At 43.7% G+C, this 16,463-nt stretch overlaps 1 protein-coding gene across 1 annotated transcript in view; it reads right to left on the bottom strand.

Annotated features, from left to right (window-relative positions):
- hck (HCK proto-oncogene, Src family tyrosine kinase) overlaps positions 1–16,463 on the bottom strand; it is a 90,571-nt gene that overhangs the window by 19,376 nt on the left and 54,732 nt on the right. Inside the window, exons 5-8 of the mRNA XM_084332702.1 lie at positions 14,693–14,796; positions 11,365–11,514; positions 3,594–3,746; positions 1,404–1,586 (exon numbers count right to left, since the gene is read on the bottom strand). Of these exons, the coding sequence (XP_084188828.1) occupies positions 1,404–1,586; positions 3,594–3,746; positions 11,365–11,514; positions 14,693–14,796 (590 nt within the window). The remainder of the gene's footprint in view (positions 1–1,403; positions 1,587–3,593; positions 3,747–11,364; positions 11,515–14,692; positions 14,797–16,463) is intronic.

Raw genomic sequence — 16,463 nt, 5'->3', positions numbered from 1 at the left:
GAACAGTGCAGCTGCAACAGATAGCACTTTAGTGATCATTTTCTGTAATCCAAAAAGAAAAAAGAAAAAAAACGTTTTTATTTTTTATATATATATAAATCTCAAGGCCCCCCCTGTCATGCCTCTCAAGGCCCCCCACTTTGAGAAACACTGGTGTAGTGTGATGTGTGCCGGGTTCCAGTGTATGGCAGCCATTGAGCCTGCGTAGCCCAAGGTTGAGTGCTACCAGTGGTGGTGAAGGAGGAATACATTGTGAGGAGTGTCTATAAAAGCGCTATATAAATGTAATGAATTATTAATGAATGAATGAATTATTAATTCTTTTTACTTTGTTTTACTGTATGAAGCACACTCTTAGGAGGCTCATACAGAAGCAAGCATTTCACTGTAATGTTCATCTACTTCATAGGTGACAAATAAAACAAAACCTGAACTTATTGTCAAGATCTATTTTGTGCAACAAAAAAAAATAAGCTCTGTGAACACTAGTGCAGAGACAGGAACACACATGCTTGACACGTGCGTGCGCACACACACACACGCACACACACGCACACACAGATACACATACACATACACACACACACACACACACACACACACACACACACACACACACACACACACACACACACACACACACACACACACACACACACACACACACACACACACATTTACATTTACATTTAGTCATTTAGCTGACGCTTTTATCCAAAGCAACGTACAAGTTCTGTACGACAAGTCATCAGGAAACACACACACACAGATACGCACGCACACACAGATACACACACACAGATACACACACACAGATACACACACACACAGATACACACACACGCACGCACAGACACATATACACACGCACGCACAGACACATATACACACAAACACACAGATACACACAGATACACACACACACAGATACACACACACACAGACACACAGACAGAGACACACACACACACACACACACACACACACACACACACACACACACACACACACACCCCCCCCCCCCTCCTCACCGTTCTCCATGTACTCCGTGATGATGTAGATAGGCTCCACACACACACACACAACCCCCCCCCCCCCCCTCCTCACCATTCTCCATGTACTCCGTGATGATGTAGATGGGCTCCACACACACACACACCCCCCCCCCCCCTCCTCACCGTTCTCCATGTACTCCGTGATGATGTAGATAGGCTCCACACACACACACACACCCCCCCCCCCCCCCCTCCTCACCGTTCTCCATGTACTCCGTGATGATGTAGATAGGCTCCACACACACACACACACACCCCCCCCCCCTCCTCACCGTTCTCCATGTACTCCGTGATGATGTAGATGGGCTCCACACACCCCCCCCCCCCCCCCCCCCCCCCCCTCCTCACCGTTCTCCATGTACTCCGTGATGATGTAGATAGGCTCCTCCTTGGTGACCACGGCGTTGAGGCGCACCAGTTTGTCGTGCTGCAGGCTCTTCATCAGGTTGGCCTCGGCCAGGAAGGCCTCCACCGACATGGTGCCCGGCTTCATGGTCTTCACCGCCACCTTGGTGTGCTTGTTGTACATGGCTGAGGAAGTGAATGAATGAATGAAAACTTTATTATTATTTTTATTTCTTTGTATTATCTTTCCCCCCCTCCTTTTTCCGTTTTTCTCCCATCCCAATGTTAGTCGTTATGCCAATTCCCAATCCCCTTCCTGGTCGTTGCGCACTCTACCCCCTACCGTCGGTCTGGGAGGGGGCGGAGACTATCGTATGCTTCCTCCGACACATGTGTAGCCAGCCCACCGCTTCTTTTCACCTGGCAGCGCGGACTCTCACTGAGAGGGTGTAACGTGTGCAGGCGCCCCGGCCGAACTGTAGGAGTCGCTGTTTACAACGACCAGGACCCATGACCCACCGGCTTCCGTCCCGCTGACTCTGCCAATTGTGTCAGTGTGGACGGCCGACCAAGCCGGAGGCACCGCAGCTGGATTCGATCCCACTGTCTCTGCGGTGGTAGACAGACGCTTAGTCCGCTGTGCTACCCGGCCGCCCGAAAACTTTATTTAACAGATTGCAGAATGGGTACAGTACAGTACGGCTCAATACACACAATTGTTAAGGGGATGCAGACCAGAGAAAGACTTTCGTCTTGTTTACATCAGGGTCCCCCATTTTCAATTCATGGTGTGTGGACACACGGGGACAGCCGTTTAAACCCTTTCACTGCCGCACTACACAGAAGGTTAACCCTTTCACTGCTGCACGACAGCGGGTTAACCATTTCACTGCGACACTACACAGGAGGTTAACCCTTTCACTGCTGCACGACAGCGGGTTAACCCTTTCACTGCCACACCACACAGAAGGTTAACCCTTTTCACTGCCACACGACAAAGGGTTAACCATTTCACTGCGACACTACACAGAAGGTTAACCCTTTTCACTGCCACACGACAAAGGATTAACCCTTTCACTGCGACACTACACAGGAGGTTAACCCTTTCACTGCCACACGACAGCAGGGTTAATCCTTTCACTGCCACACTACACAGAAAATTAACCCTTTTCACTGCCACGCTACCAGAGGGTTAACCCTTTCACTGCGACACTACACAGAAGGTTAACCCCTTTCACTGCCACACTACACAGGTTAACCCTTTTCACTGCCACGCTACCAAATGGGTTAACCCTTTCACTGCGACAATACACAGGAGGTTAACCCCTTTCACTGCCACACGACACAGAAGGTTAACCCTTTTCACTGCCACGCTACCAAATGGGTTAACCCTTTCACTGCGACAATACACAGGAGGTTAACCCCTTTCACTGCCACATGACACAGGTTAACCCTTTTCACTGCCACGCTACCAAATAGGTTAACCCTTTCACTGCGACAATACATAGGAGGTTAACCCCTTTCACTGCCACATGACACAGAAGGTTAACCCTTTCACTGCCACACGACACAGAAGGTTAACCCTTTCCACTGCCATGCTACCAAATGGGTTAACCCTTTCACTGCGACAATACACAGGAGGTTAACCCCTTTCACTGCCACACGACACAGACGGTTAACCCTTTCACTGCCACGCTACCAAATTCAAGTTTCAAGTTTCTTTTATTGCCACACGGCCAGGCCGGTGGAATTTGAGGGGTTAACCCTTGAGGGGTTAACCTTTGAGGGGTTAACCCTTTCACTGCGACAATACACAGGAGGTTAACCCCTTTCACTGCCACACGACACAGAAGGTTAACCCTTTTCACTGCCACGCTACCAAATGGGTTAACCCTTTCACTGCGACAATACACAGGAGGTTAACCCCTTTCACTGCCACACGACACAGAAGGTTAACCCTTTCACTGCCACACTACCAAAGGGTTTACCCCTAGAAAGCTAGCCCAGCTTAGCACAAATGAATGACGCACAGAGGGGAAACTGGTATCTATCTTCTTGTCTGACTCCAGAGAAGACGGTAAGCTAATTTTCCCATAATGTCGGGGTGTTCCTTTCAAAAAAAGGTTATGAACATTTCAAACCTGACCAACTGAAGCAGTGATTGGACGAAAGGTTAATTGACACGCGACTCACCCATCCAGACCTCTCCGAACTGCCCGGCGCCCAACCTCCTGTCCAGCTTGAGTGACTCTCTGGGGATCTCCCAGGCGTCCTTCTCCCAGGGCTTCTGGGGCTTCAGGTTGGGGCAGGGGCTGCCCAGGGCCTGGCAGAGGCCGTCTCCTTGCTCTGCCACGGGACGGGGCCACAAACATGTTCATTCTAGGGCTGAGCCCAAACGTTCGAACCTTCGTTCGTTACGTTGGCATTCGAATTCTAAATCAACATTCGAATTCGGTTTTTAAGAGGGTTAAGAGAATTACATTTTTTCTTTTTTTTACTTTTTTTTGTATGTGTCTATTCATTCTGTTTAAGTTAATGGGGTTTTTCTTCACAGTTGCCGATAAAGATTAGGCTACACTAATATTATAGTATTAAAATAAACTGATTAGTTATTAATTCGTTTATTAAAGAAAGTTGATTTAATAAAAAAAAATACTAATTTAATCAGAATAATCACTTTATTCAAATTGAGGATTAGTTTGAGGATATTTATTTAAAAAATATATATATATATATATATATATATATATATATATATATATATATATATATATATATATATATATTAAAAAGAAAATATATATTAAAAACTTAAAATTAAAAAAATTTAATTAAAAACGAAGGTTCGAATTTCCGTTCGAAAAACTCTGACGAAGTTCGAATCCCAAAAACAGGCTTCGGGGACAGCCTTAGTTCATTCATTCATTCAGTCTTTATTTCAACTCGGAAAAACCGCTGAGGGCACGGCGTCATTTATAATGATAATATTAATAAACTTTATTTGTATAGCACCTTTCATAATTATAGACAGGCATACAATGAGAATTGATATTAAAACCTCACAGAAATCTTGTAATAGATTTCTGCCATTCAAATCTATGAAAGACTATTAGTAGGTTTCTGACTAAATACAAGCAATGCATAAAGTGCAGACATAGAATGAGTATAAAATAGACAGAATAAGAGCAGTGCAACAAAATAGACACAAATTAGCATAAAATAGTGCAATAGTGCAGTGAAAATGATGACAAGCATACAAACATAATACATGATAAATACAATAAACAATACAATATACAATGAGTGGAATCATAATAAAACGTGTACAATCAATTAAAACAATTACAGATTATGGTGGAATGGTTGGTGATTAAGTATTTAAACTGACCAAAGTATTGAGTTTTAGAGTTTGTTGTATGATGTTCCACGTGTCAGGAGCACAGAAGCTAACAGCAGATTTCCTAAGTTCAGTACAAACTCCAAGTCTGAGGCAGTCATTGGAACGTGTCCTATAGGCAGGGGCGTAGCTGGGGGGGGGGGAGTTTAGGATGATTCCAAGGACCCAGCAATTACATTATTATTACATTATTATTATTATTATTATTATTATTATTATTATTATTATTATTATTATTATTATTATTATTATTATTATTATTATTATTATTATTATTATTATTATTATTATTATTATTAGTGTATTCTACCTATTTTGGTTCTGGAAGTGGTATTTCTGGAGCAGATTTGAACCTTTAAGTGAATGGGCTCTCCTCTTCCACATCCACTGGTCTCACAGTGGCAACGACAGCGCCTGTGTGCAAAGCCCCGCCCACTCAGGAGACAGGAACTGTTCAACTATCATCCCATTGGCACCGTTTTGAATGTTATCTTTACTGATTATAGTATCTTTGATGTGAAGAGTCAGTAGAAAAGTGAGATGTTCCGTTTTGGCCAGCAGAGGGCGCTGTGCCTCAATACTAGTGCCTCAAGTCTAGTCTAGTGGTTCGTTCTGGTCGCGTGAATATTAAAGGCAACCAACTTGTGTTCAGCTTTTCTCTGATTGGCCATGACCCCACGCCGCTAGCCCGCCCCCTTTTGCCGGGAGCGTGGCAGGAACCTTCAAGTTCCCTGGTGCAAAATAAATCTGGTAGTTCGTTTATGACGTTAATTAATAATAAACACTGTTAGGACTCTTAATAATAAACACTGTTAGGACTATCTGACTCTTAATAATAAACACTGTTAGGACTATCTCGATTCACGCGTCACTACTGTAACTAGAAACTGTACATTGTATCTGGTAGTTCGTTTATGACGTTAATTAATAATAAACACTGTTAGGACTCTTAAATAAACACTGTTAGGACTATCTGACTCTTAATAATAAACACTGTTAGGACTGTCTGACTCTTAATAATAAACACTGTTAGGACTATCTGACTCTTACTAATAAACACTGTTAGGACTATCTGACTCTTAATAATAAACACTGTTAGGACTATCTGACTCTTAATAATAAACACTGTTAGTACTATCTGACTCTTAATAATAAAGACTTACTATCTGACTCTTACTAATAAACACTGTTAGGACTATCTGACTCTTAATAATAAACACTGTTAGGACTATCTGACTCTTAATAATAAACACTGTTAGGACTATCTCGATTCACGCGTCACTACTGTAACTAGAAACTGTACATTGTAACGTTATATAATGTTATTTCCCGTCACGCGTCACTGTATTTACATCAGGGTGAACGCTGTTACGCTGCCACCACCCACTTCAATGACAGAGCTCTCATATTTGCGAATGCATAAACTATATCTTAAATTATGGCTATGTGTCTAATATGGCTGTCGCTTATCAATGACTTCGCGACAGCCATATTAGACACTAGCCATAATTTAAGATATAGTTTATGCATTTGCAAATATGAGAGCTCTGTCATTGAAGTGGGTGGTGGCAGCGTAACAGCGTTCACCCTGATGTAAAGTAGCGATTTTTATTGTTTTGTCATGACAAACCAATTACATAATCCAACATATGTGTAAAGAAACAACATATTCCAGTTTAACGGTATATTTTTTTAATGATTCATTACGGTATAAATTAGGTTAACTGGAGCTGCGTATTGCTGGCTCTCATATTTGCGAATACAACAGCGTTCACCCTGATGTAAACAAAACAAGTCATTGCGACGGCCAACGGAAGACGGCCGCTGCCGCAGGCGGCGCAACTCTCTGCCGCGCGGCAGCGCGGTCACGTGGCCGTGTGGCCAATCAGAGAAACGCTGAACGAAAGGCTGAACACAAGTTGGTTGCCTTTAATATTCACGCATTCTGGTCGTGGCGTGATTTCTTTCCGTAGCCTCTGTGAGCGAAGGCGCTCTTTGATTGCAGCGAAGAAGAAAAAGACGCTCTCCGATTGGCAAACCCTAACCCTAACTCTAAGCATAACCACGTCGAAAGAGGGCCTAAGCATAACCACTTAGAAAGAGGCCTGAGCATAACCACTTAGAAAGAGGGCCTGAGCATAACCACTTAGAAAGAGGGCCTGAGCATAACCACTTAGAAAGAGGGCCTAAGCATAACCACTTAGAAAGAGGGCCTGAGCATAACCACTTAGAAAGAGGGCCTAAGCATAACCACTTAGAAAGAGGGCCTAAGCATAACCACTTAGAAAGAGGGCCTGAGCATAACCACTTAGAAAGAGGGCCTGAGCATAACCACTTAGAAAGAGGGCCTAAGCATAACCACTTAGAAAGAGGGCCTGAGCATAACCACTTAGAAAGAGGGCCTAAGCATAACCACTTAGAAAGAGGGCCTAAGCATAACCACTTAGAAAGAGGGCCTGAGCATAACCACTTAGAAAGAGGGCCTAAGCATAACCACTTAGAAAGAGGGCCTAAGCATAACCACTTAGAAAGAGGGCCTGAGCATAACCACTTAGAAAGAGGGCCTAAGCATAACCACTTAGAAAGAGGGCCTGAGCATAACCACTTAGAAAGAGGGCCTAAGCATAACCACTTAGAAAGAGGGCCTGAGCATAACCACTTAGAAAGAGGGCCTAAGCATAACCACTTAGAAAGAGGGCCTAAGCATAACCACTTCGAAGCAGAGAATATATGTACAAGGCGGAAGAGGCCCTTCGGAGCTAAACCAGTCAGAGAGGGTCTTTTCTTCTTGGCTGTACGCGGCCTAGCCAATCAGAGAGCGTCGTCGCAAACAGAGGCTACAGGGGGGAAAAAATCACGCGTTCTGTACACCGTTCTCTCCTGAGTGCAAAGCATAGATACAAAACCCTGCTTCACTTCCTGTAACTCACTGCAGCGGCTCTTTTGTAGTGTGAGTATGTAAATGAGACTCGACATGTCGAGCGACTGTTTTTTTGTGTGGTTTTTTTTCAAGTTGGAAGTGGAACTGTACATAGCCTTTTGTTATTTAAATGTATATAATAATATCTATCCTGTCATCTGCACTGCACACTTTTTAGAACTGTATATAGTAGGGGTGTAAAGGTACACGTATCCGTACCGAACCGTTTCAGTGTGTACCGTACCGTACACCGAACGGCTGTGTACCGAATGAATACAACGCTATGTTAACCACTAACGACCGCCCACCGGGGGCTGTTTTTTTCACAATCTAATATAATTATTATAAAAAAAAAAAAAAATTACAAGTCGATTATTAATTTCAATATAGAATATTCGTTGTCAGCCCTACAAGTACAATTAGTTACTGCACACTACATCACCCCTGAGTGGAACATGGGAAGCCAAACCATCCCCCAACTGTACCGAAAACCAGGGGCGGATTTAGGATTGTAGGAGATCCGGGGCTTAGCCCAGATGGGCCCCTTTTTATTTTATTTCTTTTATCTTTTTTTTTTTTAATTTATTTTTTTCCCTTTCCTTTCCTTTCCTTTTTTAATTTTTTGTGGCAGGCAATGGGTGGTTTGGAGGGGCTCCGGCACGACCCCCTCCATGACAGATTTTTTTTTAATTTAATGAACCTGTACGTGCAATTTCCTGCAATATAGAGCCTTCAATCTTGACCAATAAAGCTGCTCTTTTCACTATAAAACTCAGTTAACCATAACGTAGTTATGGTTAGATTTATATATTGCGGGGGGATATATCATATTTTTCATATAATCAAAAAGATCATACCTTTGCTCCCCCAAGTTCAATAGTGGGAGAGCAGAGATGCTCCGAATGCTCTTATGGCCAGGCGTCTATGATTCACTGATATAAAGTAAAATAGTGCAGTGCAATAAAATAGTTAGTAAAATAGAATAAAATAATGCAATAGTGCATTGCAATAAAATAGTTATCATCGTATTTTTTCGGGAGGCCGGTAAGGAGTGCATTACAGCAGTCGAGTTGGCTTGAGATAAAGGCATGGATCTGGTTTTCAGCGTCCTTTTGATTTATAAATGGCCGTACTTTAGCTATGTTTCTAAGGTGGAAGAATTAAGTTTTTGTCAACTTGTTGATTGTGATTTAAAGCTTAGGTCTGAGTCTACCATAACACCAAGACTTAACTCACTCAAATACAGTTAGCAGCTGGATAGACCACAGATGGAAATTAGCTTCTGCTAAATCTGGTGCAAACATATTTTCATGTAACAATGATGAATTGTAAAAAAAAAAAAAAAAATTTTTTTTTTTTTTTTTTTTAAATAGATTCGGGGCTTTTCAGAATACATCCGGGGCTTGAGCCCAGGTAGCCACCCCCTAGCTCCGCCCCTGCCGAAAACCCGTACCGAACCGTGACTTCAAAACCGAGGTACCTACCGTACCGTGGTTTTTGTCTACCGTTACACCCCTAGTATATAGTCATCTTTATTTTAGTCATATTTGATCTTATTCTATGCTAATTTAATTTAATTTATATGATTGAATTCCGCTATGGTTGAGGAACCACAACAAAGTGAATGTCACAAATTGTTTTTGCTGTAAAGTACTGAACGACGCGACAATAAAAGGAATCTGATCTGTGAAGAACAGCCGTGACATGGTGACGTGATGATGACACCATCTCCCCTGAAGGACCGCGGCAGAGGTTCAGGGAAGCAGCCTGAACTCTACACAGCAGGACGAGGGGCGACAGTGGCTCAAGAGGGGAGAGCAGGTTGTCTGGTAAGTACCTGAAGGTTCCCTGTTCGATGCCGCCGCCTCCTCCCAGCAGCAAGACACTTTAACACCCTTTAACTGCTCCTTATGAGCAGGTTGGTGTGTCGTGGTGTCTGCCGTCGGTGTGAGTGAGTGAGTGAGTGAGTGAGTGAGTGAGTGAGTGAGTGAGTGAGTGAGTGAGTGAGTGAGTGAGTGAGTGAGTGAGTGAGTGAGTGAGTGAGAGCACTGTATAAATGCACTGCATTCACCATCTAATAATGAGCCACTGTGGCTTCGACAGCAACCTGGCAACAACGTAGCCGTAGAGTTCAGAAGCATGGTAGGAATATGGTCAAATAACACATTCCATTATCTTAGTTGACCGTCCTTCACTAAAGTCATTCCTAGTTGACTAAAGTCATTCCTAGTTGACCGTCCTTCACTAAAGTCATTCCTTCATTGGCTTCCTATTGTGATTCTGCGTGAGGTCGAATATAATTCATCATATCTTCAAAAACCTCAGAGTTTGCCATTTCAGTCGGTATATGACATGTCACTGTAGCATTATGCTGTAAGACTTGAAAACAAGCAGAACATGTCTCTTGTGTGTGCGGACAGGTTCTCCCTATTTGCTCTTGTTAATATAAGATAAGGGCCCCATATTTGATTTGATCTTGATCTTGTAGATGATGAATCGGTTAATTGGTTTAATAGACACATCCCACATACTTCCTGCAGCAGTGTTCCTGGTCACAACACTAGAGAGGCTCTAGTGGTGGTCAGCTGGTACTGCCTCGTCTGAGAACTACTGCCTTACTTACTGCCATCTTTTATGTAGAGCTCAATATCTCTCCGGAATAATCGGCCTCCATATTTCTGCTGCATTCATAGTAAATAATATATATATATTTTTTAAAGAAACAAAAAAAAATACTGTAATTTGTTTGTTGGCTGTGTTGTTTGTATTGTTTCGTTTCGTGTATACGTCATCTCTCAGGTGTCCTACTTGTTTGTTTTATATAATCTATTGTGTGTCGAGTTCTGGTCTTTATCTTTTGTATTTGCACGGTTCTACATGTTGATTGTGTTTTCTGTGTTTTACAGGGGAATCACTTGGCTGCTCGGACACCAGCTGATCCTTAATAATAAAAAATAACATATAAAACAAACATGCAACCATGCAGAAGGTCCTCTTTTTTTTTTTTGATCCACTTTTTCTCCCATTTTTCTATATTTTCTCCCATCCCAATTTCGTATCATCCAATTCAACCCTCCCCTGTCACGAACGCTGTTTCTTGCCTCCCACAAGCCGGCTGCAATGTGGACTAAGTCATACATAGCACAAGTCCCCTCCGGTACTTGAGGTAACAGCAGTCGCATCTTTTCACCTGCGCAGCTCGATCTCTCAGTGTCGAGGAGTAACGCGTGGGAGGCTCACGCTGCCCCCGACACTTCCTGATTCTACTGCGCAGGCGCACCAACCGACTTGTAGGAGTCGCTTGTTCACAACGTTCGATCCCCACCCTTCAGTTTTCCCTCCCCGTAATACGGCCAATGTGTATTACTGCGGACGACCAGCTAAACTGAAAACAATGTGGAGAGCTGGATTCGAACACGCGAATCCTAGCGTCTCCACACTGGTGGCGAGTGCCTTGCCCACTACACCACCTAGCCGCCCTGCAGAAGGTCCTCTTTTAAAGTGCTTACCAGACGTGTGCTTCTCATTTATCAGGGAATAACTGATCCGGGATGGAAGAAAGCATGTCGACTAACACAAATCTATGTCGGTTGACTAAGACTAAGAGATGACTGGACGAAGACGGGTCTGTGTGTGCGGAGACTCACTCTTGTAGTGGGTGACGAGGTCCTGCAGGGTGGTGAAGGTGATGCGGGGCGAGATGTAGAACCCTCCGTTGTCCAGCGTGCGGATCTTATAATGTTTCACCGTGTCTCCAGACTGAGTGTCACTGTCTCTGACCGACAGAGAGTAGCTGCCTGCGGTGAGAGAGGAACAAGTTCATTAATACAAGCCTGATCTCAGTGATCCAAACGTAAACAACTGAGTACGCCCCCCACCAAATTTTTTTATAAAAATAAACGAAAAAGAATAAAAGAAAAAAAAAGAAAAAGTGTAGACATGTTTTCAATCTCCAGTTCATTGACTGAGCTCTTGACAGTCGGTTACAGTGAGATGTGAATCAGGGGAAAGTCGTTAGAGGCTAAATGTGAGTTTTGACGTTCAGTTCTGTGTCTGTAAAACGTTGGTTTATGTTGGTGATGTTTGTGTTGGTGATGTTTGTGTTGGTGATGTTTATGTTGGTAATGTTTATGTTGGTAATTTTTATGTTGGTGATGTTTGTGTTGGTAATGTTTGTGTTGGTAATGTTTGTGTTGGTAATGTTTGTGTTGGTAATGTTTATGTTGGTGATGTTTATGTTGGTAATGTTTGTGTTGGTAATGTTTGTGTTGGTAATGTTTGTGTTGGTAATGTTTATATTGGTAATGTTTGTGTTGGTAATGTTTATGTTGGTGATGTTTGTGTTGGTAATGTTTATGTTGGTGATGTTTGTGTTGGTAATGTTTGTGTTGGTAATGTTTATGTTGGTGATGTTTGTGTTGGTAATGTTTATGTTGGTAATGTTTGTGTTGGTAATGTTTATGTTGGTAATGTTTATGTTGGTGATGTTTGTGTTGGTAATGTTTATGTTGGTAATGTTTGTGTTGGTAATGTTTATGTTGGTAATGTTTATGTTGGTGATGTTTGTGTTGGTACTGTTTATGTTGGTAATGTTTATGTTGGTAATGTTTGTGTTGGTAATGTTTATGTTGGTAATGTTTATGTTGGTGATGTTTGTGTTGGTAATGTTTATGTTGGTAATGTTTGTGTTGGTAATGTTTATGTTGGTAATGTTTATGTTGGTGATGTTTGTGTTGGTACTGTTTATGTTGGTAATGTTTATGTTGGTACTGTTTATGTTGGTAATGTTTGTGTTGGTAATGTTTATGTTGGTAATATTTATGTTGGTAATAAAAAAAATATCCTGGGCCTTTAAAAGGAACATGCCAACATTATGGGAAATTCACTCGCCATCTTCAGACAAGTCGGACAAGAAGACGGATACCTCTGTGTAGAAAGCGATCCAGCTGCAAGCTAGCCTAGCTTAGCACAAATGAATGGAAGTGGATACGGACCACTAGCCTAACTTAAAACTCTGGGAGCTTTCTACTGAACACACAGAGAGGAAATTGGTATCTATCTTCTTGTCTGACTCTGGGGAAGATGGTCGGCGTATTTCCCATAATGTCGGCAGGTTCCTTCAAGTACACGGCTGTAAATAACAGATGAATGCAGACTGCAGGACCGAATCACAAGATACACGTAGACAGACTGGCAGGAAGGCCTGGAGGTACAGAGGCCGAGCAGTGACAGAAAGGTCGCTGGTTTGATCCCCGGGCACAGACAGGAGGTTGTGTTCCAGCTGTGAGCTGGTGACTGAAGGGTGGCTGGTGTTACATCTACGATGCCCGCCTAATCCTGCACCGCGGGGGCGACCCCCCCCCGCTCTGACCTCTCTGATGAAATGCATATGTATGGGGGACTGTGTATGTAGTACTGTATGTAACTAGGAGGGATATGCAAAAGGACACATTTCAATTGCCGTGTGTACATTGACAATAAAGTATTTCAAAGATGAAAAAGATTTGAAAAATAATAATAATAATAATCACATTCTCACTCTTCTTAGCTTACTAGCGCATATCTGGGAACTATACAAGTAGATTTTTTTTTTTATAAAGCTAGGGTGAGTTTTTCTTTTCTCATTCCTCTCCAGACTATGTATAATCTTTTAAAACAATAACGTAGGTGTGCTTGGTGTGTGACTATTACACGTTAGGAGTTTCAGCAAATATGAGCAGACTCGTGAGTGCAGAGGGAAACTGTATGACATCCTCTGCAGCCTAGATGTGCTCTAGTAGTGCCCTTCCCCTGTAGTGCCCTTCCTCTGTAGTGCCCTTCCCCTGTAGTGCCCTTCCCCTGTAGTGTCCTTCCCCTGTAGTGCCCTTCCCCTGTAGTGCCCTTCCTCTGTAGTGTCCTTCCTCTGTAGTGCCCTTCCCCTGTAGTGCCCTTCCCCTGTAGTGCCCTTCCCCTGTAGTGCCCTTCCTCTGTAGTGCCCTTCCTCTGTAGTGTCCTTCCTCTGTAGTGCCCTTCCCCTGTAGTGCCCTTCCTCTGTAGTGCCCTTCCCCTGTAGTGCCCTTCCCCTGTAGTGTCCTTCCCCTGTAGTGCCCTTCCCCTGTAGTGCCCTTCCTCTGTAGTGTCCTTCCTCTGTAGTGCCCTTCCCCTGTAGTGCCCTTCCCCTGTAGTGTCCTTCCCCTGTAGTGTCCTTCCCCTGTAGTGCCCTTCCTCTGTAGTGCCCTTCCCCTGTAGTGTCCTTCCCCTGTAGTGCCCTTCCCCTGTAGTGCCCTTCCCCTGTAGTGCCCTTCCCCTGTAGTGCCCTTCCCCTGTAGTGTCCTTCCTCTGTAGTGCCCTTCCTCTGTAGTGCCCTTCCTCTGTAGTGTCCTTCCCCTGTAGTGCCCTTCCCCTGTAGTGTCCTTCCTCTGTAGTGCCCTTCCCCTGTAGTGCCCTTCCTCTGTAGTGCCCTTCCTCTGTAGTGCCCTTCCCCTGTAGTGCCCTTCCTCTGTAGTGCCCTTCCTCTGTAGTGCCCTTCCCCTGTAGTGTCCTTCCCCTGTAGTGCCCTTCCTCTGTAGTGCCCTTCCCCTGTAGTGCCCTTCCTCTGTAGTGCCCTTCCCCTGTAGTGCCCTTCCCCTGTAGTGCCCTTCCTCTGTAGTGCCCTTCCTCTGTAGTGCCCTTCCCCTGTAGTGCCCTTCCCCTGTAGTGCCCTTCCTCTGTAGTGCCCTTCCCCTGTAGTGCCCTTCCTCTGTAGTGTCCTTCCTCTGTAGTGCCCTTCCCCTGTAGTGCCCTTCCTCTGTAGTGCCCTTCCCCTGTAGTGCCCTTCCCCTGTAGTGCCCTTCCTCTGTAGTGCCCTTCCTCTAGTAGTGCCCTTCCCCTGTAGTGCCCTTCCTCTGTAGTGCCCTTCCTCTGTAGTGCCCTTCCTCTGTAGTGCCCTTCCTCTGTAGTGCCCTTCCCCTGTAGTGCCCTTCCCCTGTAGTGCCCTTCCTCTACTGAAACACTCACTCTGGGTGGTCTCGCTGTCTCTGATCATGAAGGAGCCCACTTTGTTCCCCGAGGCCAACAGCTGCCTCTCCGCGTCCTTCCTGGTCACGCCCTTGAAGAACCACCTGAGGAACAGAAGACAGGTGAGACAGTGAGACCAGTCTGCGGCCATAACGGCGACTATAACGATCATTATTCATTTGAAAAACCTTCTTTAAAAACTCACATTTCACCTCAAAATGCAGTACGATATAATTGTACCCAACATGAAATCACATCACATTTAATTATTTTCTTGTATAGTTTCAAGTGGTTTCGTTTGTTGCCGTCATGTTTTAGCGGTATAAATGTCCTCCGTTCAAACCCCCCCGGAGTGCTGCTTCTCCTCAGAGTGTCTCTGGTAACACTGACACATTCATACAACTCTCATGATACATGTGTCTCCTACTAATATCACTCCATCAACACATCTCATTGACCACCACGGTTGTCATTTCAAGAAAACACTGATCCATAGCCCCATAGAGCACATCAGTGGCAATAAACTGGATTTTCTTTTTTCAAAGCTGGGGTGAGTTTTTCGCGCTTTTTCGCGTTTCTTGCCAGACTAAATATCATTTTTAAAACCGATAAAGTAGGTGTGCTTGATGCGTGATTACGAGCAAACATGAGCAAACTCGTCAGTGCTGTAAGGAAGGAAATTGAAGGATGTTATTGATTGTACAGGTTACAGCTTTGTTTTGGTCCTCCCCCAATACTGCCATTATATAAGTCTCTCATTCAATCACAATGCTTGAAAATGTGTAGGGCTGTCCCTGACTAAGGATTTGGATGGTCGACTATGATTGGCCAACATTTGCAGTTAGTCGACAAAAAAAGTATAATATAAAAAAAATAAAAATAAAAATTTATTTTTTTGAATTTTTTATCATTCCATTTGGGCTGTGGGGGGTGCTTAATGTCTGAAGGAGTCGACTGAAGGCTTCTTGTCCTCTGCAAAAGCATGCAATTGGTCCACTGATGGATACATCTTGATATTTGTCTAGTCTAGTGTGTTCATTAGATGGGTGAAATCCTCTTTCAGTGCCTCTGTGCCTGTTTTCGTAGGCAGTTAGCCTCTGGTATGCGTGACATTAGCGTTAGCCACGCTTCTAGGCCTCTTTTCTTTTGGAAAAAATGATAAAAAAAATTATATTATAAATCTTCTTTTTTTTTCTTTTTTTATTCGACTAAGAGGTTGGCTAGTCGACTACGGCTCCTTTCGACCGATTAGTCGACTAAACGACTAATAGGGGTCAGCCCTAAAAATGTGTTATTTTTAGTCTGAAGAACTTTCAGAAAGCCTAAGGTCGCTTTCACATATAGTTTTGGTGGACTCGGTGCGGTTCTGGGGGTGAAGTTGCAACATTGTTGCATTCTTCATTTGGTTCGCCTGCGTTCACATAGAGAAATCTGTCAGCGGACCGAGACCTTCTGAACAATGTCACGCGGTCGAAAAGGGCGCTTGTCTATTGGACAGTGGAAATGTGTGTGTGGCTGCAAGCCTGTGTGTGCGCGCGCGCGTGTGTGTGTCTGTGTGTGGACTCCTCCAGATCAGCGGAGCGAGTTTTGACATGGCATTGATCCATTGTTCTATTGAAATTTGAAGCACATTACCACCATCCTTTCGCTAAACAACTTGTAGACCAATAATAATAATAATAATAATAATAATAGTATTGACGTGGCATTGATCCATTATTAACGCTGTGCGCCTCGGTAATAATAATAAGCCGCGTTTTTCTTCCTTCTT

The sequence above is a fragment of the Notolepis coatsorum genome (genome assembly GCF_963971535.1).
Source record: "Notolepis coatsorum genome assembly, chromosome: 17".
Lineage (NCBI taxonomy): Eukaryota > Metazoa > Chordata > Actinopteri > Aulopiformes > Paralepididae > Notolepis > Notolepis coatsorum.
Note: the sequence above shows the minus strand (reverse complement) of the source record. Positions and strands in the feature narration are given on the sequence as shown.